The sequence below is a fragment of the Peromyscus leucopus genome, chromosome 4 (genome assembly GCF_004664715.2).
Source record: "Peromyscus leucopus breed LL Stock chromosome 4, UCI_PerLeu_2.1, whole genome shotgun sequence".
Classification (NCBI taxonomy): Eukaryota; Metazoa; Chordata; class Mammalia; order Rodentia; family Cricetidae; genus Peromyscus; species Peromyscus leucopus.
The window spans coordinates 81,058,954-81,084,197 of record NC_051066.1 but is presented as its reverse complement, the minus strand read 5'-3'; the positions used below and the strand labels follow the sequence as shown (position 1 = coordinate 81,084,197).

General features: G+C 39.8%; 1 protein-coding gene across 1 annotated transcript in view; it reads right to left on the bottom strand.

Annotated features, from left to right (window-relative positions):
- Positions 1–25,244, bottom strand: part of Dcdc1 (doublecortin domain containing 1) — a gene marked incomplete at its 5' end in the record, with an annotated part of 409,318 nt that overhangs the window by 348,124 nt on the left and 35,950 nt on the right. The window contains 3 exon segments of the mRNA XM_037204436.1: positions 19,014–19,176; positions 19,628–19,781; positions 20,948–21,214. Coding sequence (XP_037060331.1) covers positions 19,014–19,176; positions 19,628–19,781; positions 20,948–21,214 — 584 coding nt within the window.

Sequence of the window (25,244 nt, the reverse complement as noted above, 5' to 3'; positions counted from 1 at the left end):
TGAGGAAGGTCCTTAACATCAACCTCTGAACTCCACATGCATGAGCACATGTGTGCATACCCACACAGTTCTAACACATTCAAGTCACTCTATCAATGTTAGCACCCCCTACTTCCTGCAGATCTAGAATAAATTGTTACATCAGGACCCAACCAGAATCTATAAACCATCTGGGCAGAGGGGATTGCAAGGAACTTGTCATGTAAGTGAAAGGAATAGTTGAGCCACAATCAAGGACAGTGTGCTTAGCCAAAGACTCATTAGCAATGGCAAGAAACAGAGTTCAGCAAGGCCAGAGAGAGAAAGTATTGTGTCTGGACTTAGAGTCCCCGTAAGGGGGTCACTTTGTATTACTTTAGCCATGGCCAGGACCAGCACGAAGCAAGCAAAGTTCCAAATAGTTTCTAAAACAGGCCTTGATTTTAATAAAGTTGAAAAAATTACTTATAAATTATATGATTTTTATTTATTAAATTTTTTCACATATTATCTCCCCTCCCCAACTCCTCCAAGATCCTTCTCACCTTCCTACCCACCCAACTTCATGTTCTTTCCCTTTCTCTCAAAAAAAATGATAATCAAAACAAAAAAAAGTCTCTGTCTCCATCTCTCTCTCTCTAGTGTGTGCACACAAACATAAAACAAACAAACATGGAGTCTGCTTTATGTTGATCACTACTCCTGAGCTTGGGGACTGTGAATTGACACTCCATTGGAGAAACCTGACACTCCTTCTGCCAGCAGGTGTCAATTGCAAATAGCTTCTCAGTCAGGGATGAGATCTGATGCTACTCCCCCTTCTCAGCACTGGGATTTTGTCTGAGTTGAACCTGTGAAGGGATTGTGTGTGCTGTCATGGTTACATATGTATTTTTAAGGTATTCCTACTTTCTGGATTTTTGTTGATACTGATAAACATGGGAAAACTCAAGTTTTCATTGTTTTTATTCTGTCTCTGCCTCCTGGGTCCTCTGGGATTATAGGCATGTGTTGTTACAACCCACTCAAAATACACAAAATTTTATAGAACTAAAGAAAGTTTAATTTGTAATAAAATAGTACTAAGGTGGGTAAAATATGTTAGTGCTTTATTGAATAGGCAACATTGCTGAAAGTCCAGAGTGTGAGAGCTGAATCCAGGTCCTTTGCACCTGCGTCTGAGCCTTACCTCTCACTGTAGCTCTGGAACTTTTGGGCTGGGGAGCAGGGGAACTCTATCTGATTTTACTTTCAGTAATCTGGAAGTAGGTGACATTGCCTTGATTTTGTGGACGGAGAGAATGAGACTCAGATGAAATAAACAAGTAGATCTTTACAGTATATAGAACAGGTATATCTGAGAAGAGTCTCAACTAGATGACTGCATAGCCTTCTTCCCTAACTGTTAGACTGTGTGTTTCCTCCAGTGCATAAGAATTGCCTCAAGTAACGAGGAATTCTCCTAATTTAAAATGGCCAGATTTCCCTGCTCCTTACCGGCTGCCCTAGAGAGAGTGAGCCCTGCACCTTGCCTGGGCAGCACAGTGGAACTGACCCTGTTATCAGGGGCATAGGTGAAATGGCCTCAAGGGTATGAATATAGGAGAGCTGGCTCCACTACTTGTGTGTCATGTGACATTCTCCCTTCCCTTGCCTCTTGCCAGCAGCAGCAGATGGAAGAGCTCGTCATGCCCTTACCAGCTACAGTACTCTGGAGAACAGGCCCTGCACCTTGCCTAGGCAGCACAGTAGAGCTCACCCTGAGAGGAGGAAAGCTGACCCAGCCCCACCTCATCTGCCATGTGGTGGCATGGATGAGGGAAAGATGTCACCACCACCACCATCACCTGTGGTAGGTGGGAGAGCTGGCCTCAGGGACATGAGAATAGGAGAGCTGGCCTTGCTCTGTACCAGCTGCATCACTCAGGAAAATGGGCCCTGAACCTTGCCTGGGCAACACAGTAGAGCTAGACCTGTTGGAGGGAGCATGGGTAAGCCTGCCCTGAGGGTGTGACAGCAGAAGAACAAGCCCTGCCCCTTGCTGTCTGCTGCATTAGATGAGCAGGCCGGGGCAGTGCTGGAAAGCTCACTCTGGTGGTGAAGATGAGAAGATCTGGCAGGCTGACCAACCTAGCTACCACCCAGGCCCAGAACCAGGGCTATGAGGTAGCCCACCCCAACATCCACCCCATCTATGAACTGCTGCAGAATGTGAAGGGGCCAGTCCTGCAGATCCAAAGGTGCAGGATCTCCATGACACAGGACAACAACAGGATATCCAAGAGGAGTCCCACTGAGAGCCCAGTATCAATAGTGTAGCAGAAGCCAGAGGCATCTAGCCAGACCAATGACTCATTGCAATGAACACTTGCAAATAAAGATGTATGGACTAAAGGGTATACTGTGTGACTAACTGGGCCACACTACTACTTCCATGACAAGACTTTTTTCTTTTAATTTTAATTTTATTTTATTTTAGGGGGAGGGTTGCAAGGGCAGATATGAAAGGACAGAGAGATAAATGGGATCGGGATGCATAATGTGAAATCAATAAAAAGGTTTTAAAAATGAAAAAAATAAAATGGGCAGATTTCCCATGCATCATAACATTTCTCCTCATAACACACATTCCTTACTTAGCTATGGTGATATATTGTGTGCCCTAATAAAGCTTGCCCGAGGATTAGAAGACAAAGCCAGCCACTAAATTAGACATAGAGGCCAGACAGTGGTGGCACACACCCTTAATCCTATCGCTCCGGAGACATAGGTCTCTCTGGATCTCTGCAAGTTCAAGGCCACACTGGGAACAGAGTCAGGCTGTGGTGGTGCACATCTTTAATCCCAGTACTGGGAAGCACATACGCCTTTAGTACTAGGAAATGATGGCAGGGCAGAGAAAGGTACATAAGGTGTGAGGAAACAAGAACTAAAGCAGTTCAACTGAGACCCTTCCAGGTGAGGACTCAGAGGATTTTAGTCTGAGGAAACAGGAACTCACTCTCTTTAGACTGAGGACTTTGTAGAGGTAAGAACTAGTGGCTGGCTGTTTTGTCTGCTTCTCTGATCTTTCAGCTTTCACCCTGATATCTGGCTCTGGGTTTTTTATTATAAGACCATTTAAGATTCTAACAACACTTAGCACTATCTAACTGCTTTTATTATATTATCTAATATTATAATTATATATTATCTAGCCACTTTATTACAGTCACCATAAAAGCTGCTGTGACTATTTTTAGCTTTTAAATTTTATAATTAATTTAATTTTACATATCAGCTACAGATTCCCCTGTCCTTCCTCCTCCCACCCCCAGCCTTCTCCCCCAATCTGCCTCCCATTCCCACTTCCTCCAAGGCAAGGTCTCCCCTGGAGAGTCAGCCCAGCCTGGTAGATTCAGTTGAGGTAGGTCCAGTCCCCTCCTCCCTACACGGAGGCTGTGCAAAGTGTCTCAGCATAGGCCCTAGGTTCCAAAAAGCCAGCTCATGCACCAAAGACAGGTCCTGGTCCCACTGTTTGGGGGCTTCCTAAACAGTTCAAGCTAATCAACTGTCTCACTTATCCAGAGGGCCTGGTCCAGTTCCATGGGGGCTCCTCAGCTATTTTTTTTTAATGCCGAATGCTGTTTATTGAAGGAGGGAGGAGGTCTTAAATACAGGCTTACAACACAATGGGAGAACCCTGGAGGGCAGAAGTTTGCTACAGATGTTTTACAATCTTGCATCTAAGCTGTTAACGCCCATTGTGCAGGATACATAGACAAGGAACTTCCCTTAAGCATTCAGGAGGGTGAAACCTGGGAGGGAATTAGCATAGGGAGGATATCAAGGTCAAGGTCAGCAAGCAAGGCAACAGTTATCCAAAATGGGGGCCAGGGCCCTACAGGTCCCCCTTTTACTAATAAATGAGCTTCTGACTTAGGTTGCATGGGACATCAGCAGGTCACCTTACCCGTCATGGAGATGCCTGCCCAGGCCACACAGGCACTCTGTCTTAGGTTGGTGAGCACCCCCCCACCAGGCATTACCCATCTCTGAATACTCATTATCATACAGGCTCAATCGTGTGTGAGCTGCAGAGTTAACTGCTGCCAAAGATCTCAAAGTGGCTCTTACAGACTTTTGAGTCTCTAAGCAAGTAGAATGGGGTGACTTATAACAGAAAGGTTCTCAATCTCAGCAATGAAGGTCATTTCCATATTTTTTGTTGTGCGTGTGTCCTGTGTATTGTGGAATGTTCTGAAACTTTCCAAGCCCCTTTGCACTAGGTGCTCAGTATCACCTTGTCATTTGGGGCAAATGAAAATGTTACTTCTGCTTGGGAATAACTGAAATAGCAAAATTTGAGGTAAGCTCCTTTAAGGGCCAGGAGTGTATATCAGTTATTAGCACACGCCACATTCTTTTCTGACTCCAAATTTGCTGAGGCTTTTGTGATACCTCAGTAAAACCCCCATTCTATCCCCTACAGACAAAGAGAAGCTTAAACCAGGATTCCTAAGTGTAGATAAGAACTTAGACCCCTTTTTCCCAGATGGCAGTATCTGTTACAGGGACTTTGGAAAACACAGAGTCAGGATATTCGACCAAAAGACTAAAAAAAGGGAGGTGGGTTAAAATAAATTATATGGTACGTGCCTTTAAGAACTAGCCTCACAAAGAAAGGGGAGCACTCCTTCCAACCTCCCTGCTGTGAGTGAGAGATTTGGAAGAGCCTCCCTGGAGGCTTGTAAACTTAGAACACACCTTACTTTTGCATTCTATACCTAAAGTCTCCAGTGGCGGCTTTGGGGACATGATCTAGGCACAACAAGACCCACCCTCTAAAAAGGGGCCTTAGACAAAGATATCTCAATATAGATAGACCCAGGCCAGTTTCAAGTCCCCAGAAATGATGGCGCCAGCCCCAGGAACTCAAAAGAACAAAGTCAGGATGTCTGATGGTAACCAATTAACCACAAGATGCCCCTCTCCAGAGATAACATGACCAGACCCCGGAGATGAGTTGTAAAACTCCTGACAGGGCAAACAGATAAGCTAGAATAAGATAAAGTCCAGGCCCGGGAAAAACTGGACCAATCAAGGATGGACCCGTACTAACCCCCTCCCCTCTAAGAAATTTTATGGGTTTTGCCTATAAAAACTAACTTCCCCAAGAAAGAGTAACTCTTCCCTGCCTCACTTGAGATGGCTTGAGATGAGTTCCCTGTCATGACTTGCAGCAGAAGTAAACCTTGCTTTTGCATTCTGGTATGCTTGTCCTTGGTGGTCTCTCTGGGGGTTACGATCTGGGCACAACAGCTTTCCCCATCCCCTCTCTGTTAGGCCACAGCCCCTGAACTCCACACAGTACCATGTTCTAGAATGAGAACATTCTTTGCCCTCCTCAGGCTTTCCACCTATGTGTCCCTCACTTTATTGAACGACAGCATCTTTGCATATGTATGTCAACTAGACTTTGAGCATGTCTAGGCCAAGTAAAATGTTTTGGCCTTTGAACCACTGGTATCTAGGTACATTGTAAACAATGTGATTAGTGTGTATTTAACAAAATAAGAATATGTTTCTTTCTGAGTAGCCAACATCAGACACAGTGCATGGGACTCTGCAGTGCCCAACAAATATTTGTAAAATACTTAGAAAATATGTTAGATCAGAGAATGCCTAGTACCCCAGCAGCTATTGTGTTGATATTAAGCAATATTTTAAATTGGTAAATATTGATTTGTTTTCTTTGTGTATGGAGAAAAAAAACTAGACATTTATATTCCTGATTAACCATTTCATTGTTGTGGTTTTCTTGATGTATTGTGGAGAATAACCCAGATAATCTGAGGCAAAAATGTCTAAAGGCTCAGTGTACACTATGTATTGGCTTCAGATTATAAAACTTTGGGGCTGAAATAAACTTTAAGCATTATTGGCTTTAAACATAAAAGTGCATCCATTGGTAAAATGCTTGCCCCAAAAGTATGAGAATCTATTTTTGGATTCCCAACACCCACAGAACAATTGTGGAACAGTGTCTCATATTTAATTTTCAGTATGGGAGAAAGAAAAAAACAGGAGGATCCCTGGGGCTTGCTGACTATCCCGTGTAGACAACTGTTAAGCTCCAGACTCAGTGAGAGATCCTGTCTAAAAGCAGTAATGTGAAATAATGATTGAAGAAAAGCCTAGAACATTGGCCAATGCCCTCTACTGTTGTGGAATATTAGTTTAAGATGTGTTACAACATTTATGCTGTGGAACATTTGTTTAATGATACAAAGATGTGCTGCATTCTCTAATGTTGCATTTGTTTAACTCTATGAAGCTGTGTTACTCTGCTTGCCTAAAACACCCAATTGGTCTAACAAAGAGCTGAACCACCAATAGCTTGGCAGGACAGAGAAACAGGTGGGGCTGGCAGGCAGAGAGAATAAATAGAGAGGAGAGAACAGAGAAGATCAAGGAGCAAGAAAAGGAGGAAAGGACTCAAGGGACCAGCCACCCAGCTACACAGCCAGCCATGGAGGAAGATGTAAAGAAAGGTATATAAAATAGAGAAAGGTAAAAGCCCTGAGGCAAAAGGTAGATGGGATAATTTATGTTCAGAAAAGCTGGCTAGAAACAAGTCAAGCTAAGGCAGGGCATTCGTAAGAAAAAAATAAGCCTCCGTCTATTTATTTTGGAGCTGGGTGGCAGGCTCCCCGAAATGCAAAAGAGCCAAAAGAGCAAAAGAGTATAACAACTAACCACACTTTACATTTTATAATAATTTACCCAAATACTTACTGAATAAGCACATATTGCCCATCTCCCCTGCATTCCCTGTGGTGGACACTGTTCTCAGAAAACTGCAGTTAGTTAGTTCTTGGTCTGAGAAGAAAGGAAGATAGCATGTTGTGTGGCAGGTGCTGGGTCAGAAGTATGCACGAACTGAAGGAACATGGAGTAGAGGCACCTCCCAGAATTCAGCGGTCAAAAGGCCTTAAAAAGGCAGGTCAGGAAGGATGAAAGGACACATTCAATAGGAAAAAAAAAAAACAAAGAAAAGCAAAATCTAGGAGGAAAAAATAGTGTAAGGTGAAGGCTGAGTCATGTGGCACAATGAGAGGACTAAACACAATATGCCAGGGACAGAGCAGAGGTGGGAGGAGGTGACTGGCTCTGTGCCTCAGAAGAAGCACTAAGAAGTGCCACATCGCTTAAAGCAGGTTCTTCTAGACTTTTAACCGACAGAACTATTCAAAAATTCTTCCCTTGAAATACAGAAAATTCACTTTGCAACAGGACAAAGCTATTAGGGATAGATGGGGGCAGGAGGAGAAGAAAGTTCTAGAAATCTGTCTCAAAATGTAGACCACAGAACTCTCATATGAGCACAGAAAGCCCAGGGAATCCTTCTGTTGAGAGATGAACTCATGTGTTTACATCATAGCGCTGAAGACATGACTTCAAATCAAAAACCGCGGTCAGAAAGCTGCTGGCAACAGTGCACATATTACCTCAAAGTCAAGAAGAAGAGCAGCAGCCTGGGAGGACTGGGAGCACAGAAAAGACCTGACTCAGCTTTAGCCCCACCCACTCTCCATATCGGAAGGTGGGAGTGGCCAGTGTGAGCACCAACCGAACCCTGAGGTGACTCTAGGGTATATGTGGCAACAAGCCAGGCTGAGTACTAAAACAAGAACCTAATTCTATCCAAATTTACTTCCTAACATGTCTGTCTTTCACTGTCTTCCTCAAACCCCAGAACTCTCAGCTCCTAGGACAAAGACTCTCTGGTACCTTTGTAAGAATTAGAATCCCAGGGCTGGAGAGATGGCTCAGTGGTTAAAAGCACTTGCTACTCTCCAAAAGGACTCACATTTGGATCCTAGCACTTATACACTTATACTGGGCAACACACAACCACCTGTGACTCCAGCTTGAGGGAATCTGATGCTCTGACATGTCATACACACACACACACACACACACACACACACACACACACACACACACACACCGCAAATAAAAACTGTGGTGATATTTTGTTTGTGCTCTAACAAATAGTGCTTTCCTGAAGATCAGAGGGTGGAGCTAGCCATTAGCTAACCATAGAGGTCTGGAGGTCTGTATAGACAACAGATAGAAAGCAATATGGCTGGGCAGAGAAAGGAAGTGATATGGTGGGGTGGAGACAGGAGCTCAGCCCCTTTTTGGTCTAAGGAGCTGGAGAGGTAAGAGGTGTCTGTGTTACTATTCTGACCTGCCCTTGGTGCCGCCCTGTATCCTGACATAAAAGCCTCATTTTAAGGAAAAACTCCTCCCCTTCCTCTCTCTCTTCCGTTTTTCCTTCCAGGAGGTGTGCATCCCTCAACCCCCCCCCTTCCTTTCTCTTGTTTTCTCTTCTCTCCCTCTTTCCTGTCTTCTCTTCATCTCTCTATTATAATAAACCATTTTCACGCAGATGTAGCATCTGAGTTGTGAATGTCCACCTGCTGCCCTGCCATCATGCCCACATGGCCTGGGTCACCCGCTGGCCCGCCGCTGCATTTGCCCAGCATGCGTTCATGTATCTCTGCACGTGGATACCCTCAGGGTCCCCCATCCATATCATAACATTAGTGGGTTAAAGACCGATGCTGAACTGATACTTCTGCCAATGATATGGAGACCTGGGTATGGCTAACTGAGTATGCACTGGTCCCTGTTATTTTTTAACAGATTCAAAAGCTGCTTGGTCTATACTCAGATGTGATTTTTCTTTCCCAGCTCTCTGATTCCATTTGATGACCAGGCTTTGCTTCAGCTGCTTTCTCAGTTCTCTATGTAGAATTCACAGGTCCCCATCTCCTAGGGCTACTACTAGGTCTAGACATAATTTCCTATACAGAAAGGTATGCCTCATTCACAAACTTCATGATACAGGTTTCAGATATAATTACAGAGATTCAAAGGTTTGGTTTTTTTTTGGTTTTTCGAGACAGGGTTTCTCTGTGTAGCTTTGCGCCTTTCCTGGAACTCACTTGGTAGCCCAGGCTGGCCTCGAACTCACAGCGATCCGCCTGCCTCTGCCTCCCGAGTGCTGGGATTAAAGGCGTGTGCCACCACCACCCGGCTCAAAGTTTTAAATACAATTTTGATAAACTAATACAACATTGACAACAAAGAGTTCTTAAGAGTCCTTAAATGGATTTTTAACCTTTTTGCTATGATAAAAATTTATTCCAGTTGTCTTACAGATACCTACAGGTTCCTGGGAAAAGTTCTGCTACTGTATCAAGAAATCTGGTCTGATGAAAACTAACATCTCCAGAGCCCATTTCTGTCCCCACCTAGTTTTCCAGCATATTTTGCAAGTTCACTGTTCCCACCTGACCTCCAGAGAAACAGCAGATCCATGGCTTCTATATCCCTGATTTGGAATGCCATTTCCCCACAAGCTCCTGGAACATCACTGCTGCAGCCTGCCTTCTCAGCTCCCTCAAGGAACATTCCTGAGGTCTTCCGCCCTGAGTGACTGCCGGTTTCCCCCTCTCCATTTTGCCCCTTATTAGCTTGAAGTAGTCTTGGGAATTCAGTGCCCTTGTTCCCCCACTTGCTTCCATAATCACCTCTTTTTATAATAATCAAAACTGAGGAATGTTAATGTTCTGAACCACCCCTTAGAAACCAGTTAGTATTCTGACCTGCCCCTTGGCACTGCCCTGTATCCTGATGAAAAAGCCTCATTTTAAGGAAAAACTCCTGCCTTTCCTTTCTCTCTTCCACTTTCTCTCGCTTCTCTTTCTTCCTTGTCTCCCTCTTTCCTATCTTTCTCTTCACCTCTCTATTATAATGAAGTCTCCATGTGGATGCAGCACCTGGGTGTGAATGACTTTCCACAAGCCACCCCCAACTTCCCCCCACCCCCCCACCCCTGCCCAGCATGTTTTCCCTCATGTGTGGGATTCCCTGGCCTGGCCAGCTGGGGGTTCCCTATTCATGCAAATCCATAACACTGTGGCTAGTTCCTGTACTTCTCTGATCTTCCAGCATTTACCCCTATATCTGACTCTGCATTTTTATTATTAAGACCAATAAGAATTCATGCTACATAAAATATTTTTAAAGGAAATAAATATCCCCACTACTAATTCCTTCTCTACCACCTATTCCATGTTGGAATTACAAAAGGGGTGAGTCTATACCCACAGATCCCTCAGTACTAAGCAGTAGCTGCCCCAAGGGAAATCATCTTTTTTTCTTACTTCTAATAATAATTTTAAAGCATCTCTGCTATTTAAGATACTCTGAGGAATATGAGGAGAAGTGTCAAGTGAACCTAGGTGTCCTGAATAGGGTCTTCTCACTGTGTAGAGCCAAGCAGGTTGCTCTGAGAAGATATTCTACCCTTCTACTGCCACCTCTGGGGCTCACCATGTTTCATACATTTGGTCCTTTACACATGCTACACATCCACTGAACAGTAATGCACATCTGTGACATCTGGCCAAGCCCTGTGCCAAAAAAAATGCCAGTGAACAAGGCAATCGTGGTCTCTACCTCAGGTAAGCGTGGTTTGGGTGGGACGGCAAATCTTTCATCAGTAATTCCAATTTGATGATTATAAATATGATAAAGGCAGTGGTGGTGGGGGGACATTAATGCAACGTGAATGTATCCCTCCATGTAGGAGCTACCCCAGAGAAGGTCAGATCAGACCTTGTCCCAAGCATGCGCTTCCACAGCTAGAGCTTACCACTCCTCTAGGGTTGCTTTTCTCTCCCCACCTCTTTTTCTTTCTTTTCTTTAGAGGAAAAGTTTCACTAAGTATACCAGGCTGGCTTCATCTTCTCAATCCTCTTGAGGTTCTTAAGTGCTGGGGTTACAGGCTTGCCCCAGTGCCCAGCTTGGACTCTCCTTGAAATTCTATGTTAATAGCATCGCTCTCGGCAGAGTCTCTGATCTACATAGTCAACTGCCAACAGAAGGGGCTCCTTCTTCCTTATCATTTTCACTGAGATTCAAGCCAAACCTGATGGCTTCCAGAACCATGGTAAGCACAAGTATGTGTTTTCAAGTTTATTGTCCAACTATAAAAGAATTAATTTTTAAATACCTTTTTGACTGAGTTTGATGAATTAAGGGTGCACGTTTGCTGCTGTTATCTTCCTGAGACCCTTCTTCCTTCCGGTGAGGTTAAGATCCAATTATGCAAATATGAAGAGATAACTGGGCTCCAGTGATAACTTAAGGCTTAGCACAAGCTTACAAAATACTTAGCCAAGAAAGGGCCATACCTCAGCTGTTAGATACTAGGAAGCCATGACTGTTCACAGTTTCATCTATCCTGAGTCTCCTAAAGACTCAGATAATTCTGTGGACAAACTGGATTCCATTTCCTTTTGAACAAACCACGATCTTATGGGCTTCATCAAATCATGAAAAGGAGAACGCACTTTATAGTCTGCTTGTGCTATCAGCATTTGTTCAATTCCCCCTGTAAAAATGAATGTGTGTGCCATAAAATGAATTAATCCTAAGTGGTCCCCACAGAATAATTTTCCATTTTGCATGTACCAGGCAAAATAATTCTTCCTTCTTCTGCCATTAGAATAAGAACAACTAACTTGGAATCTCAATTCATAAACCTACCAAAAATCTTGTTAATTTTCAAACAGCAACTAACTTGGAGCCTCAATTCATAAAGCATACTAAAAATCAGTAATTTTCAAAAATTCATTCTTTCATGGTTAGATAATAAACGTGAAAACACATGATGCCGTGGCTGTGAGGCAGGTACAGACAATGACATTAAATATGAACAAACAAATCATCTGATGAGTACAAGGTGAGTTTATAAACTAGAAATGCTCTGACAGTAAGAAAACATACTGCTACATTCAATTACATCATCTGCCCAGAATACAATTGCTTCTGTGTTTGGTAAATAGATGAGATCCAGGTCACATTCCTGCATTCCTTTGAGTTTCTAGTCACTCCCTCTTCTTAAAAATCCCTGAGCTTTGTTTCTGCATGTTCTTAGGTGTCATCATTTATTGCTATAGGCATGATGGCTATATTTAACTAATAATGACAGTGCTTGTCACTAGGTTTTAACTCAGTAACACCAGTCTGACACATCATTTGAAGTATGTCTTCAATTTAAATGTGATTAAAATCATAAACATCCCATCTACTGTGCCAATCAAAATGTTGACATCCTTTCCTTGAACTTTTTTATGAACTTTCTTTAAATGAATTACAGTAGCTGAAAGGTAAAGATCAAGGACACGTCTTAGAATGCAGCTCTCAGGGCAGAGCAGAATGAGGCCATTGGGCCCCTTTATAAAAGGCCTTGCTTTTTACCTACATGACAGACAGTGAGAATTCAAAGCTTCTAATTAGATTCCCCCATATCATGTCATGCACGCAACTGTGTGGTGCGTATTTGACTCAGTTGCATTTATTTCAAGATTTCCGACATGGCAAATGTCTTGGAAGTAAAATCAAGTACCTGTGACAGGTATGAAAGGCTTGCAGAAACAAACTTACCCAAAGATGAAGCAAAGGACAGAAAAGAATTGAAATGCAGGGACCAGCGTGTTTTCAACACCTTCCACATGCCAAGCTTTCACACACCTCATCTTATTTGCTTCTCACAGTTATGTTGTGAGGTCTGTTTCATTATGCTCAATTTGTGGATGAGGAAACCCAGGCTTTAGAGAGATTAAGTGCTTGCCCAGGTTCACGGTGTAACTTGCTTTCCTGGCAGTGATAAGAAAGTATAAAGGAATTATTGTTGTTGTTTCCTTGAACCTAGCCAGTCAGCTATTCTGGGAAAGGGAGAGTGGACACAAGGTTTCAGTGAAAAGATCTGGAAGCTTAGTTATATTTATAACATGCTATCCTCAATCCCTTGTTTTCTGTGTCTGTTTTCTACAAGGGATTTATAAACATTTGGTTTTCAAGCAACTTGTTTTCATTAGAAAATAATTTTTGAAATCTAGGGATTTTAAGGTATTATTACCTCTCTTTGTAAATAAACACTAGGCCAGTTTACCCACAGCCACAGTTGAGGGATGAGAATTGTTCAGATCAAGTGATTTCAAGTCCATTGTTTGTCCCACTAGACAGTAGTGTGTGTCTCACATTCTCCAAGATGTCTGAAACTTCCAAACTAAACAGTTTGAAAGGCAAACCACTCTGGAAAAGTAGCTATCAAATACATAAATTAATTTTCATGGTAAGTAAGAAAGGTGGCACAGGCCAAGAACTTTCTAACAGATTTGATTTAAAGGGTTCTGGAAAAAATGTGTCTGTTCTAGAATTTTCTTCTTCTGTTGTTTTCAAGACACTTTATTATTACTATACCAAACTGTATTTCCTTTATAGCACTTACATTGTAGACAAGTGCCATATTTAGTTTGTTATTCCTTTATTTTCTATGTCATCTACCTCATGTAATCAAAGCTTCATAAGACCACTGTCTTATTGATACTACTCTTCAAGTCTTGGGTCAATGTCTGGAACTTTGTAGGGACTCTGTAAATATCTGTGGAAAATGTACAGAATGAAGGAGAGTCTTCCTTTTGCTAACACCAATCCTTCTACTTTCTTACGTGGGGATCAATGGGCTTTTGGGTGGCGATTTTTTTGTGTGTCTGTGGTCTTTCTCAGCTGTATTTGGGGAGCTGAGCTCATTGTCTGTGCTCTCCCATGTAATACTTTGAGGTGATAAAGACTATTTACAAGTCTCCTGAGTTACTATCCTAGTGAGAATTGATGTTTCTCAGAAGCTTTGCAGAGGACAAAATAAAATCCTTTAAAATGACTAAGTTCAAGTGTGGCTGAATATCTAGAAATTATTGGATTTCTAAAAAGCTAACATGGGTTGGGGAAATGGCTCATTTAATAAAGTGCTTGCCAAACAAACATGAGGACCTGCATTTGATTCCCAGTATCCATGTCAAGTCTGGCATGGTGGCTCACTGATAATCCCAGAACTGGGGAAGTAGAAACTGAATGTGGATCCTTCAGGCTCATGGGACAGCCAGTCTAGCCAAAGAGTTCAGTGAGAGATCTTGTGTCAAAAAATAAAGTGGATGGTGACCAAGGAGGACACTTGACATTGACCTCTCTTCTACAAAATATGACAGAACATTTCATTATTGATGCAGATATGAGAAAAAGTGTTATGCTGCTATTTATAATGTGTCCTGTGTGTCATGGAATCAAAATATTTCCAAATCATCAATAATTAAAATGATGAGAATCCATCATTTCACTGACATTTACTTCTACATGAAAAGCTGGCCTGTTTTTCATGCACATACATACACAGAGAAAGAGCGAGTTTTTAAAGTTAACATGATATTTATATCATAAAAGCCTATTTATGATGTATTATGGAATTTTCCCAGAGAAACCCAGAATGGGGACTCATAATCTAAGAAATGATTTACATTTCAACAATGCACTTGACTACTTATGCTAAATAAGGTTCAGATACCAAATGAGTAAGGAAACAATTAGACTTACACAGTGTTGGATTTTGGAACCACAGATAATATAATATACTCTGATGTGAGAGTAGAGAGTGTATTATATTTAATGCTCATAACTGAGTTCTTGGCATACACAAAACATCATTTAGAGTGTGCAGGTAGCAATAGGTTCGCAATTATTTATTAGAGAATCATGACTTATGTATAAACACACAACTCAGTATTCCATGAAAATACTAAGTATTTGAGTGTTTCTCAATGACTTTGCATTTGACAGTGTAAGAGATGCTTCCATACATACACACATATGCTTCCATTTTCCCATCACCTAGAGGCACCTTTTGGTCTTCTGCAAGTGACTTCAAATCCACATTCATTTATACATACTTACTAAAGATTTTAAGAGTTGGAATGGGAAATGTGTGAAATAATGACTTTAGTTTTATACTCAGTTATCAAAATAGACTATTTTCTATAATGCTATCTTCCTACTTTTGAGTATATGCAGCTAAGTTGGAGATAAAATAAACTAATGATCTTATCTAATATATATATACTATTCAAAGAAAACAATGAAAAGACTATGGGAAAACTAAGCCCAACTCTGAATTAAGGCATAGTAACCCTACAGGTACATGTCACAAAGCCTAGAGTTAGCTTTGGCAGAATAAAGCACCATTAGAATCAAACTTACTAGATATATAATGAAACAATAATGCAGGATTCCATGTTCATTAAACTAATGCATTTTTTGAAAAACAAAATATGACAGAACATTTCATTATTGACGCAGATATGAGAAAAAGTGTTATGCTGCTATTTATAATGTGTCCTGTGTGTCATGAAATTGAAATATTTCCAAATCATCAATAATTAAAATGATGAGAATCCATCATTTCACTGACATTTACTTCTACATGAAAAGCTGGCCTGTTTTAAATGTGCTCACACATATTCTTGTCAATCACAAGCTGTCACAGCAAATTATTTCATTTGGTAGATCACATGGCAGCTAGCAGAAAATCTTCAGGTTTAAATATAGATCTTAGGTATAGTACCGAGAACTCCTTTCATGGTTATTTTCCCCTGTGACTACATCTTCCAGCCTGTAAGGGATATGCAGTCGTACCCATAATACTCAACCTTCACTCTCCTTAAGAAAGCTCAGGGCAGAAAGGAATTGCTATAAATGATAGCTCTGGGAGCCAAATAGCAGAGTACCATATCTAAAGAGGTGAAAACACAGGACAACAAACTCTTAAGTCAGATTCCACACAATAGAATTTGGCCCAATCCTCTTTCTAATACCTAAGTCATACCAGGGCACTGCCTGTAACTTTAGCAGATATTAAGTAGATGAACTCTTAAAAACCACATGGATTGGATACAGGAATTTTTCTCTTTACTGACACCAAGCAGATGCTATGGAAAACTGAATAAAATCTAAACAATATAACCAGAACTTGTTTAAAGGCCTCTTTCTGATAAGATCATTAGTAAATATCAGAACTGCCCCATGATGGAATTAAAAGAGCTAGTAAGACATCTTCATGAATAATCTTTATATAAAACATTTCTATTTTTATGATTTTTCCATTTTTTCTTTTTTTTTTTAAATCTTCCATCCTAATCTCTCTGATTAGGTATTCAATTCAAAATACAGGAAATAGTTTAATTCTACATTTTAACAGGAAATGCTTCCAGTCAGTCTTGACCTTGGCATGACCTCTAAATGACCACTCTGTATTCTGAGGTGTGTGGACAGCTCTCTTAGTCATTCACAGGCAGTGACACTGGCTGTCAGCAATGATACTCAAAGGGACAATGAACAGTGTGAACCATCAGACAAGTGCTGGGGCTTTTCCTTAGTAAATTCGGGGTTACTTTCTGTAAGAGACAATTTTCACTACCTAGACTGATTTTCTAAACCTTAGTAAGAACCAATAAAATATAGAAATATAATTGCCAAAACAGTATGCTGACTTATTTGATCTTCTTGTGGGAGAAATAAAATGATAAATATTTTTCCTGGGAGAATCCATTTGATATACACTGTTGAATTGTGTTTCTATTACTAAGTATTCACATTATGACTTACAGACCTTGTTAAGCTCTGCAAAGTCCTGGAACTCTATCCCTGTGCCAGGACTAAACACAGAGTAGGCACACAATAAAAATACTCATTGGCTTAAGTTTTTATTGGATTGAAGTAAACTGAATTTAAATCAGAGATGAAAGAATGGATAAAAATAAAAAGTAGCTAGACAACTCTCAGCCCTTACTTCCATCTCCTCTGATCTGGCTGGTTCCTTGCAGGCACATAGAAATCTCCTATAAACTGCTGCGAGAATGAAACTAAGTTAAAACAATGCCAGGTCACCGACTGGTGCCTCTGTGCTGACTGTCTCTAAACCACACATGCAGCTGAGAAGGCTGTGTCACAAACACTGACGCTGGCCAGGGTGGCTTCCTGTTTGCCCTCAGCAGCGCTTTGCGTCTCCTCACTCTAAGCTTGTTTTCTGTTTTCAATGTCATTCATACATGGTTTATTTTCACAGTATACCTGTAAGTTCAGCACCACCCTGTGTGTGTGTGTGTGTGTGTGTGTGTGTGTGTGTGTATAAAAACATTTATGTTCTCAACATTTTGAAAGTAACCAAATGTCAGTGTTTATTCAGGCTTATCTGTGAGAATAATTAGATGGTGGCTTTCCCCCATTGTACTTATCCTACATCTTTTTAACGGACATGTGATGTGCTAGTCTGTGTCCAAGCTCACCTACAATTTCTTCTCTCAACAGACAAGACACATCTGCCACCTGCTCTGCTCCGTGTCCCAGTAACAACTGTCGAGTAGCATAAAGATTGATTATCAGTCAAAAACCATTGCACAACACCAGATTTTGGTGGGTTAAGCTTGCTGATCCAGCAAGAGATGGTGTGAGATTTTCAGGAGTGTGTGCCAACATTTTGGTGCTCAAAGAACAGCAGTGCATGTCACAGTGAAACGCAGCCAAAGATGAGCGGACAAAGCAGACAAGTTTGTCGTTGTTGCTCTGGACTTGGCTTTTAAAAAGGATAAAATGAGGAAGGGAGAAGAAATTAGCTTGTACATTTAAAAACCATCCACCAGGAATCGTTAAAAATATGACATCATAATTTTGTGCATACATGTCCAGGAATTTTTTTCTCTTAGTTTACCTACAGAGATAATCTTTATATGTCTCTTTTGTGATACCATTATTCACTAGAAGGTGAGAATTTCTTATCTTTATAAAACTAATCAAAGATTTTAGTGCAGAGATAATGCATAAATATATGAAGTTTTTAAAATTATGGAAACATTTGCCTATCAAACTGTTTTGTGTAAGTAAATGTTTCTCTGGATATAAAATAAGACAACCACTGTCTAAAGTTAAAGTAAAATCTGAAAGCATGTGAATCTGCATCATTGCACAGTGAGTGCTATGCCAAAAGCTCCCTTTCTAGGTGCCACAGTGTCCCAATTTAAGAAACTGCTTGTTTCTGATGGTCAAGTGTTACTAACATGATAAAAAATTCTAGTGTCATCTCATACAGTAACATTAATGCGTGGGGGACTTCCATCGTCTCCTCGATAATGAACTCTAGAATTAGTTTTCTTTGGTTCATACACTCACTGTCTAGGCTTGCCTTTGCTCCTCCAACTTTATAGGAGTGGCAGAGAAATTGCTTCTAATGTGGTATCAGAGCATCAGGGGCACAGCATTCAGACACACTGGTTCTTACAATGAGGCTGTCTCTTCCATTACCTAAAGCCCATTGTGTGGAACACTGGATAACGAGCTCTCCGTACAACAAGCTTGGAAGAAGGATTGAAGATGCTGCTACTTTCCTTTCTTTTTTAAAATGTGTTATTTCATGTTGAGAAAAGGGTTTTGTTTTTTTTTATTGTTAGAAAATCTTCACATATCCGTAATCTTAAATATAAGGACATGGGATAAAACCCTGAGCAGAAACTTTGTCTGAGATTTTATGTATAAATACATAAATATAAATATTTAGAGGTTAAAAAAATTAAATTGAGCTGTAGCATTTACTTTATGAATAATGTTACTGGGAGACTCACATGTTCATAAAATTATTTGTTCATTACTTGCCACAATTTCTTAATTATGTTAATGCCATCTGAAAAAAGACCAAGAGTGTAAGTGAAAAGATGATCTTGGAAACTCTGAACTATTTTCTGAGAGCATACATCTAATGAATTATGTCTGCTGAGTGTCACAGAAACTAAACAGTAAATTCAATAATCTCTGATTTAATTTATTATATTTTCACCATTTACCCTCCTGCAGGCTCCCTAATGTCTATTCAGATCTATATTAAATTAAGCACCAATGCTAATGAAGGGCAATAAACGTGGCTGTCAGTGGATTTTTCTTTCATTAAGCACATTATCCTCTTACTGAGCTGTAAATGCGTAAACATTAGTTTTGTTAAACCATGCAAAAAAGACAGGAAGAAAATCATTTTTTAATTGCACTCCTTAAGCAATTTATTGTGGAGGAGTTTGGTATTTCTTTTTCCTTTTTACCTCTAACTGTTTTGAACGGATCTACAAAGGGCTCTCCTGTTGAAACATAAACGTTGGCTTCATGGGGTATATCTTCAGGTTCGAGGGCTTCTGTGCCGTCTGCCAGGAACACTCTTCGTGCAGCCATGTTCAGATTCAGCTTGTGTGTGCACGCTTCCAGCAACTAGAAGAAAGTCACAGGTACGACACAGTGATTTACAAAGAAAACAGCATATGCCCACAGAATAAAAATAGAAGGCCAACTGCGTCACATATCAGACTCAGGAACTCAATCAATGCTGTGACTGTTTCCCAGCATTTGAAAATGTGGAAACAAAAAATAAATCAAATGGGAAAACTATCTCATTATTGTCTAGTTTTATTTATAAACATTCTGTGCTTTAATAACTCTCCAAAATGCATAACCATTGTATGTGTTTAATTAATCTGCTTAATTACTAACCACAGTGTTATGTTTACTTTAAAAAAAGAAGTAGTAAATCTCCTATGACTATATAAGTAATGTACAGGTTCAGATTCACACAAGATTTTAACGCAATAATTGTCTTTCATATTTGTTTGTATTATAAAGAGAATAAGAGATAAATAGTTGAAAATGTTGGGATATTAGTTACCAAGGCGATGGTTGGTGCAGTAACTTTGGCAAAGGCTGTTCCAGATCCATTTTTGTAAGCTGTCACCTTAATGACTCTTGGTTGAAGTTCATATCTCTGAGACAATCCTTGGCAATTATGGGGTGACCTCAATTTTAGAGAGGACTCTGATGATCTAAAAGAAAAAAAAAACCACAAAACTTGATGTGTGTTAATTACTTAAAACTTTTTTAAAAATGCTATCTCACAATTCTCTAATAGAAGCCCTTAAAATTGTTCCTACAAATAAGAAGATCCCACAACAAAACTTTTGATACAATGAGATCAACATTGTTTCAGTATCCAAACACACAATAGGATGTTTGCCAAGGCAGTTCCTCTCTCAGAATGAATCGTTCTGGCCATTTACTAGTAAAACCCCAGAGCATTCTTTTTTAGATTATGGACATGAAGATTTAGAGCCAGTCAGACACCTGCCATGTTTTGACAGCCAAAACAATAGTAGGGGCTTAATATCATGGGATGTTAAATGGCTAAGATTTTTCCACAAGTGTTTGCACTTATGAAAGAAAGTTCAATTTTTAATGGATATGAGAAACTCAAATAGGTTTATTATGATAAAAACTTGAATTCAAAAGCTAACTTTATTGCCTATATTTTTACAATCTCAAATGGGGGGGCAGTAAGAGTTAAGATTTCTATGTTTTTATCATCAGTCAAAACTAGTTTGGATTTTTTTCAAAAGTACATGGTAAACTGCCAAAAAATTTCATTCAGAATTCTCTAATAATTTTCATTTACAAGGCTATTAAAATCAACATTTTAAAATAAAAACTTGAAACAAATTAAGTTAAAACCACAGTCTACATGTCTACTCAAACACCTAAAAGCAGTGGAAGTCTCAGGGCCCTAGTTTTCATCTTCACCCCCTTTTCTTCTGCCCATTACCTCTTGAGTTAACAGTTTATGTTACTATAAAAATGTATGTACTAGATGGTTTTATAACTACACTTCTGTCTGATTCTGCTCCGAAATATTGGTTAAATACCAAATTTACATTTCTATTTCAAATAAATGTCTTTAAGCAATGACTCTGCCTCCAGCATTCTTTTCAGTTTTTGATGACCCAGGTTGGAGTATATCTCATGATTTCGAATATGTAATTAGCAACATTCTGACTCCAGTGTAGTCAAAGTAAAAATCCAGTAACAACAGAAAACGGAACCCCAATCCAAATGATACGCTATGTTTTAATGTCTGAAACAGTCAACAGAACCACTATAAATTCTGTAAAAGAGCTTCACCAGTTGGTTAAAAAGAACAGCGAATGGCTTTGATTACCTCGGCTGACCCGCTGGCACACTGACAGGTCTGTTTCTCTTGGATGGCGACATAAAACAAGAATTGTTTTTACTCTTGGATCTGCAGCTATCTGGGTTTGATGATTCTTGGCCGTGATCTGATGCTGTTTGATGTGTAGAACAATCTTGAAGGCCTGACCCTTCTGATACAGCCGCAGAATGCAAAAGTCTGCTGGGGCCAAGCTGAAGCTGCAAACAACCGTCAGTAGTTTTAATAACAGTTTTTGCCTGGTTTGACATAAACTCCCTAAAAGAAACAGGACATGGAAGAGTACAATGAATCTATTGTAATGACTTATTAACATCTACCATGCAATAAATGCTGTGAGCTATTGGTTAGACAAAGTGCTACTCTGTCCGGATTTTGAGGCTTGTAATATTCCCAGAGGGAAGGCAGTATTTGCAACTTCCCTTTACACATAAGTTGAAAATCAGAAAGGTTAGGCAAACATATATGTCATTAGCAGAGACAGGGTAGGAGCTTGGACCCAACACTACCCTAACATTGAGCTTCATTGTTTTATTTAGTTAAACTAAAGGAATTTGTATAATGCTTAAAAATTGTAATTTTATGATTTACTTTATTAAAAATGAACAATCTAAATACTAGAAAATATTTAAAGAGATGTGATCCCACATGCATAAAACTTGCAAACTATCTCTCAGTCATGAATATATTTCTAAAGGAATTATAAATGTATATTTCAATGGGCAAAAGCAATTTAAGAGAGCTGGCTTAGCATGAGTGAGAATATGGTTGATAGGAACTGCAGAGATTATTCAGCAGTTAAGAGTACTGGCTGCTCTTCTAGAGGACCTGCACCAACATGGCAGTTTACAACCATCTGCAATACAGTTCCAGGAGATGCCTTCTTCTGGCCTCTTCAGACATCACGTATGCACATGGTGCACAGACATACAAGCACACAAAACACCCATACATTAAAAAAAATTTTTTTAAGGAAGATGATTGATGACTTACTCATCCCAGTTTACAAAAGACTGCTGGCTTTCTGGAGTCGAAAGTCACATGTCTCAGAGAAACTGGGACAGGTGGCCACCCATGCCCCAGTACTCAAGGTAAATGAGTAGCATTGAGAAGAACAGGAATGTGTAGACATAGGGCCATATGACCTGGGGTGATGTGGAAATATCAAATCACAATGGTGAGACAGGTATAGGGTTTTCTGGTTCAATCAGATTGGACAAGCTTTGGCATACTTCAGAACACCCAGATGTTGGAGGATGGAGGCATAGAAGATGTTATGGTCTTACAGAGGTCTGACACACCTGTAACTGGGAGGACTCAAACATCTACCAAGTCAGTCTCTGTTCTTCTGAAATGACACTAGTGTTAGTCAAGGTTCTCATATATACATATATATATATGTATATATGAGAACCATATATGTGTGTGTATGCACATATATACACATATACATGTAACATACACACATATATGAGAAATAATATGTACATATGTGTATACATGTCACATGTATATATATGTATATAATATGTTTATATTAATTATAAATGTGGGATTTATTAGAATGGCTTACAGGCTATCTTCCAGCTAGTCCAACAATAGTATCTACCAATGGAAGGCAAGAATCTAGTAGTTGTTCAGTCCACGAGGCTGGATATCTTAGTTGGTCTTCAATATGTGCCAGAATTCCCAAGAAGCAGGCCCTAATGCCTGTTGAGGAATAGATTTGCTAGTTAGAGTGTGGGCAAGTAGGCAAAGACAGAGCAAGCTTCCTTTTCTTCATATCCTTGGTATGGGCTGAGGTAGATCGTCCCACCTCAAAAGTTCTGGATTAAAACTGTAATTTCCCACTTCAAATCTGGATTAGAAGTGGGTCTTCCCACTTCAAATGATTTAATTAAGAAAAATTCCCTCACAGGTGTGCTCAGACATTTGGGTTTTAGTTAATTCCAGATGCAGTCAAGTTGACAACCAAGAATAGCCATCTCAACACTGCAACTTTGGGGGATTATGTACTAAAATTATTTTCATCTAATTATGATTCTAGTATGGTAAAGACAGTAAATTAAATGACTTGGTAAGTGATAAAACACAATTACATTTAAATAAGTGGGTCAGTAATATATTTATTTATGACTTGATTTTCCCTAAGATTTATATCTAAAGGTAGAGAAAGGGTAGTTGATAATAATGGTATTTCTTCTCATTGTCTATTTTAATAACATTAGTGAACCTTATTGGCTTATCATAGCAATTTTAGGAAAACTAAATTTTTTTTTTTTTGAAAACTAAATTTTTTAAAAAAATATTTTTTAGCCTCACAGTTACTGATTTCCACCATGAGTACTTCCATGCCATCCTCCAGGTCTCTCAGCTGTCATTGCAATGCAGGACCTTTTATAGCACTAATTTGAAGCTCTTTAAACCAATGGCATTTATCCAGGTAATCTATGACCATCATTGCACTTCCTTCAAGAAACCCTCAGTGTTAATCTGAACCCAGGACTTATTTTCTACAGCCATTTCCATTAAAATAACTATGTAATACAAGACCAAAATGTTTAAACTAGTATTTATACACACAAATTTACATTGCTAATTGTTATTAACTGTAAAGAAGACATCCTGGTTACTGTAGGAAGAAAGTCATGGATCAAGTGCATAAAAAGGCTTCATGCGGTGGAGGGGGTTTTGGCACCTAAGTCCTGCACATGGGGCTGTAAGCTAACTGATGAGAGTGCTGGAAACTCAATTCAGATCCTCTGGAAGAGTAGAGATGTTCTGAACTGTTGAGCCATTCTTTCCAGGCCAGAGGTTAGAATTTTAACAGGCTTGGTCTTGTACAGGTCTTCTGTGGGTAACCAGTTTCTGTGAGTTCATGTGTGCAAAAGCCAACTCACGTCCAGACGACAGTGATTCACAACACTCCTCCCATCATCTGACCCTTGTACTCTTTCCACTCACTCATCCATGACATTCTCTGAGCCATTGGAGGGAAGCAGAGTCACTCTTCTTTAGGGAGGTGACTACTGGCAGGTTGCCCTCGCCCTGGTGGATTTCCCACACCCTTGTGCATATGGGCAGCACTAATTGGACTCAGTAGATTAAAAATAAATAAAATAAAAGTAATTAGAATAATTAGAAAAAAATAACCTTAATTGTACGAAATGGTTAGGGATACAGCTCAGAGTAAAGCACTTGACTCATAAGATTAAAGTTCTGGGTTTGATCTTAAACACTGAGGGAAGGAGGAGGTGGGGTGCAAGAATTTGTATACTGCTATGTTTGCTTACAAGCTTATATGACTTGAGGTGATTTTCTCCACCCGTAGAAGAGTGAAAACCCCTGCTTTTATATCTTTCCACTTTCAAGAGAATTCAGCAGTGGCTTGAGTGCAGAAATTGGTCTTTGCCAACTACAGCATTGTGTAAAAGTGCATCACATAATGCCACTTACAAAAAGTAATTCAAGAAACAGAATATTGAAAAGTTTAAGCCAAAAATCACACCAGACAATGTTCATTATTGAACTAACCATTATTCCTCCTATTTTCCTTAAATACAAAACTTCAGTCATACTGGGGAACTCAGGCTCCTAGTGTGTTCATGGAAGGTGCCCTCTGATCAGCCTCAGGAGGCAAATGCCCGGTGGTCTAGAACCCACAAGGAAATTCTATTTCCCGTCTCCCCAGCAGATTACATAATGTGTTTTTATATGATCTTAGCCAATGCGACGCCCTCCAGGCATAGTTCTTTTTGTTTGGTGGGTTTTGGTCATCCACTTGTCCCTCTTTCTTTCAGATACTGTTGAGTGAACATGTGTTGATCTATCTTGCAGGCAGGATGGGCCAAGTGGCCAGTGTTTGAGGATTGCTGGGGAAAGCATGAAGTCTTTATTATAACACCACAGAACCACTAAAGTTAACACCGTAGTTATTATGTGACATTCTTCAGTGAGACAATAAAAACTTCCTCATTTTAATAGTCACTTTCAGCTGAATTTTCTATAATTATCCCCTTGGATTTCTACTACCTTCATTAAGGAGAGTACATTAAATATAATGCAAATTTAATGTTGTACATGGGTAATTATCTCAATTATACTTCCTTTGTTTTTAGTTTTATTAATATTGAATTAATTAAAGGATAAAATGTAAACCAATCTGTTCGTTACTAAAAATCCAACTTTCATTTAGTCAAAAACATTTCAGGGGAAATTTCAGCATAAGCATAAATGACAGGGAGGTTTTTCATCCTCCTCCCCTTTGAAACACAAAGCATCCTCGGCA